Here is a 4392-nt window from a genome sequence, read left to right as displayed (position 1 = left end):
CTGAAATTGAGTAATCTGAATTATAATATAGTTATAATAATAACTTAGCTGTGTAAAGAGATGCTATTATCTTTATCATATCTTTTTCTATAAGAGTTAATTATCTCAGTGAGCTCAGACTCTCTGACTTAATTTAAGTAAGTTACAGTATTATTAATCTGATATAATATTAATCTACTTTTAATACAAGTTATATACTCAGAGTAATTCTTATCAGAGAGTCTAAAAAGAAAAGATTTCATCTTCAATAAAGATATCTGAGATTTATAAGAATTTTTCAGATTCTTTAACTTTGACTTTTTATTACTATATACTTACACATCTTTAAGATTTGAAAATCACCTTAGTTTATAGTTAAAGAGAAGAAAAATAGAAATATTTCTTTAATATTTTAAAAAAATTTATATTTAAAATAGATGTATACTCTTGAAAATGATTATATTTTTTAATCTCAGAATTTCTAAGAGCTTTTTTTTATATAAGAAATTGAATTAAAATTCCTGTGTTTAAAAATATACTAGTTAACTTTGAGATGATACTTCTATTCTAAGAACTTAAGATATGAATATAAAAATCAGATACATTATCAGAATATTATTATTCTAAGATTTCAAAATAATATAGAAATAATGAATTTATGAAGTTGAGTTGAAATTCTCTTTTATACTCAGAGTACTGAGTAAATTGTTTCTATGTTATTAATAATTAGAAACTGTTTCTTCTCAGACACTTTGTAAGATATTATCACTCACATAATCTGATTTTACTATTTGAGTTAGCTTATTGCTTATTTGAGGTTAGCTCATGACATAATTATCAATTCAGTGTTAAAACAGTAATGAATATCTGAAGAAGCGTCTGAGCTTGCTGAGATAAGAAGTTAGCAAGCCAGGCAGAACCAAAAGTCACGTGGGAAGATGAGAAATAAAAGTAGCTGTAACGGATGAAAATCTTGCAAGATCTGAGAATAAATGAGGGAAGAGATGGGGAAAATCTGCAAGACATGCTGAGAAAGATGAAGAGCTTCCTTCACATTCTCCCAGCGATCTTTAGAGACCCAGCCATCCTGCTCAACTCCCTGTCTGACAGCCAGATTCTCAAAATGCCGGAGGTGTGATCTGAGTTTCTCCCTCAGCTCACCATCACTGAACATCCTGTCAAAAATCTCCCTCAATATCAATATTGCCCCGTTAGGCACATGTGATTGGCCGAAATTAGCGCCGGGGCTGTATGGTGTCTGGAATACCACTCAGTCGTACCCCGCTATCCTGTAAGGGTTTCGATGTGAAATGGCAAATGCTGGGGTTCATTTGAGGGGTGGGCCTGGAGTGGAGACAATGAAGGGAAGATGAACGCGACATATGGCGGACTCAACATCCCCCCACCCTGGAGCCCTCCAGCTCCCAAACACGCAGATATCTTTCTATCCCGTTTGCGCCACTTTTGAGTTGGACAGGAGAAACAGGGATTACTATCTAGGTGGCCCGGAACATCTGCTATTTGGGGAATCACCAATTCGACACAACGATTTCATAGTTTTATTCGAGACAGGTTTATCAAATCTGTTTAACAGAAGCCCTTTCTCCGTATGTATCTGAGCATGACTACTTCTTCCTTGGCTTTTTGAATTGCTTGGGTGGCTGCTCAGGCACCTGAGTGAAGGAGGTAGATGGGGCGATATCTGCTGAACCGATGAAGCTTGATTGGCGGTCTTCATCCTCAAAGGATTCAGCATTTGACCGCTGAGAGAACTGAAGTTCGGTCTGGGAGACATCAAGATCCAGTTCAGAGGATATCTGATCAATTGCTGAGTGTATTCTTTTCAAATGGGTTGGTATCCATATATCGTAGATGTTCCTGGTGAATTTGTATGCCGTCCATCTCTCCTTGCCATCTTGTTCTGTGAAATCAAACTTGCGAATCGGGCGGCGGTAGAAGGTAGTCTGCTTTTCTTTGACTAGGGCATAGTGGCCGTAGATCCTCACTGTAGTATGATCATGCGAGATTGAGAAAGCAAGGATTTCCCGGTGAAGCTCCTGTTCACGCTTCACAGCCCTATAAAGCTCAATAACACCTCTCACCGCTACGGTCATGCTGTGGGCGTTTTGCCGGTCCGCTACCTCAAGCGCAACCTCACCACATTTTACCTCGCATGCCAGGAACGGAAAATACATGGTGTCCGTGGCCATAAGTAAGGAAGTATGAGTCCAACTGCCTATAAAAGGCTGGAGCTTTTCAAGTTGGCCATGTGTGAATGCAGACTGCCTGAATCCCACGCAATAATCGGGCTGCGGACAGGGACCGTAAAATGGAATGCATTTGCTCCAGGCCTCATTGAAACCCTCAATCAAGATGTCGAGGTTGGTAGCCCCATAAAGAGCCAGAGTCTCCGCGGAAGGAACAATGAACTGTCCAATATCCATAATGACCTTGGCTTCGTTCCTAAGACGTACCATCTCGCAAGTTTTTGTGAATAGATCATCCTGGAATCTCGAATCAGTGGGGACAAGTTGCTCAGTGTCAAGTAGGGACTGGTATAGCAGTATGCTCTCATCCGTGATGCCTGTATCAGAGTCACGCATAAAACTTCCCTTTGTTCTTAGCAATATCTCGTAGCGGCGATGTTTATACGGCGCACTCTTTTCCTCTCTTGGCTTCTCATCACTTGGCGTCGCCGCACTCGATTCTGATCCTTTGCGGCGGAGAGAAGAGGTAGATTTCTTTCTAGCAAGCAGAGAATTCATACTGCTGCCTTGCTTGGAATCTTTCCTGGGCCAATGTCCTGTCTGAATCCAATAACGGATAGGACTAATCTCGATCCCGCTGACGTTGCTCGTCGCCTCCTGGCTAGGTATGTTCTTAACAGTGGAGCTTAAACGGGATGTTCGCGGCCGCTTTTGGAAGAGATTTCCTGGATTTTGAAGTCGATCTTTGGCTTCTTGTGGCCGTTTCCGTTTTTGGTTTCCGTCTTGCGGAATGGTTTGTACCTTTTGGGGGGACTTAATTGGAAGGTTGCTTGCTAAAGAGGGGGATGGCTGTCTTTGTTCAGTGCTCCTGTCCTTGGATACAGCTCGCACTTGTAATTGTTCCAGACGCGCGCTTTTGCGAACCACTTTCTGCACTTGGTATTTCTTGATTCCTTGTGGCCGCTTCTCTATTGAGGGTTAGTCAAAGTAGGGAATAAATAAGTGTGAACAGCCCACCTTGACTTTGTCGCACTGAAGGTTGCGGCCCAACCTTTCTGACGTTTGGCTTTCGACGCGGTGCCATGTCGATTGGAAGGAAGAGGGGTATTGAAGGGTAGTTTTCTGTTACCGCTGGGCCTGGAATGCAATGGGAGGGATGGAGCATTGTCTGATAAAATATTGACAGGGCCGCAAAAGGTCTTGGCACAACCCATGGCGCTAATTAAGGTAACTAACTCCAACGATAAACGATTCTAATTAGAAATTTCGGGCCCTTGTAACTTGTCAGGAAAAAGAGGTTATACACTACTGAACGCCACCAACATCGTATTGCTACAATATTTCTCATCATCATCAGCTTACTACAACACTTGTCTAATACTCGCTTATGCTAGCTCTCTTGGCTCACACATATATTTTACTATAAATAGCTCTATCTTTTGTATGAAATAGATATATTAGATAGTGTACAGATAATATAACAAGCAGATCTTGATACAAATAAGATTCATATGTCTTCAACATATTCATCTGTGACACTCAATCTGACAGTTATGAGCCTGGTAAGCAGCATCTGAAGAGAAGCGCGATACACCGATCTCAATCCTCATTCAAATTTGACAACAATCATTCGAACTGAGATGATTGATCCTCACACATATACGTTCCGAAATACTCGACTGATATACACCCTGAATTCTGATCATATCTATCCTCAAATACTTGAACCGATTCCTCAATCCATTCAATATAATCGATATGACAGACAAGACAATGTCTAGTGCAACTGTACACCTTAGCATTCCTGGAGATTGGAAACTTTGATACAAGCATATGCTAGGATATGCAAAGGACAAGAAGATATCAGACTTCATCAATCTTGATAAACCTGATATCTTCTCTGAACTAGAAGAACCTCTGAAACCTGAGTGTTCAGAAGAAGCCACCGCGGAGGCCAAGATAGCATATGATATCAAGATCACTGTGTGAAAAATCAAATATATGAAATATGAGAAATTGAATGAAGGTATGACAAAGATATGAGATGTCATATAAAGAACAGTGAATGTGTCACGCCCCTGGCCGCGCCAAGGCCCCGCTGCGGTTCCACACGGCTCATCACTTTCATGCGGATGATTTCATCCTGTCTGAACCAGTTTTCAATCACTCTATAACATCATTCAGATATATCATAGAAAGATCTGAT

At 40.8% G+C, this 4392-nt stretch overlaps 1 protein-coding gene across 1 annotated transcript; it reads right to left on the bottom strand.

Moving 5' to 3' along the window:
• Nucleotides 1-506: 506 nt before the first annotated feature.
• BDCG_07642 (uncharacterized protein) lies at nucleotides 507-3288 on the bottom strand. The gene is made up of 2 exons (XM_045423425.1): nucleotides 3204-3288; nucleotides 507-3154 (listed from the first exon to the last, which is right to left on the bottom strand). The coding sequence occupies exons 1-2, from the start codon at nucleotides 3268-3270 to the stop codon at nucleotides 1605-1607; spliced, it is 1617 nt and encodes a 538-aa protein (XP_045278828.1). The 5' UTR covers nucleotides 3271-3288; the 3' UTR covers nucleotides 507-1604.
• Between the last annotated feature and the right edge of the window lie 1104 nt (nucleotides 3289-4392).

This window comes from Blastomyces dermatitidis (assembly GCF_000003525.1).
Source record: "Blastomyces dermatitidis ER-3 genomic scaffold supercont1.9, whole genome shotgun sequence".
In the NCBI taxonomy this organism is placed as follows: domain Eukaryota; kingdom Fungi; phylum Ascomycota; class Eurotiomycetes; order Onygenales; family Ajellomycetaceae; genus Blastomyces; species Blastomyces dermatitidis.
This window is presented reverse-complemented; position numbering and strand designations above follow the sequence as displayed.

Excerpts from the sequence above, each read along its gene's own strand:
- BDCG_07642 (XM_045423425.1), bottom strand. The coding sequence starts at position 3,270 with ATGGCACCGCGTCGAAAGCCAAACGTCAGAAAGGTTGGGCCGCAACCT. Across the intron at positions 3,155-3,203 it reads TTCAGTGCGACAAAGTCAAG|AGAAGCGGCCACAAGGAATC; the intron begins GTGGGCTGTTCA and ends AACCCTCAATAG.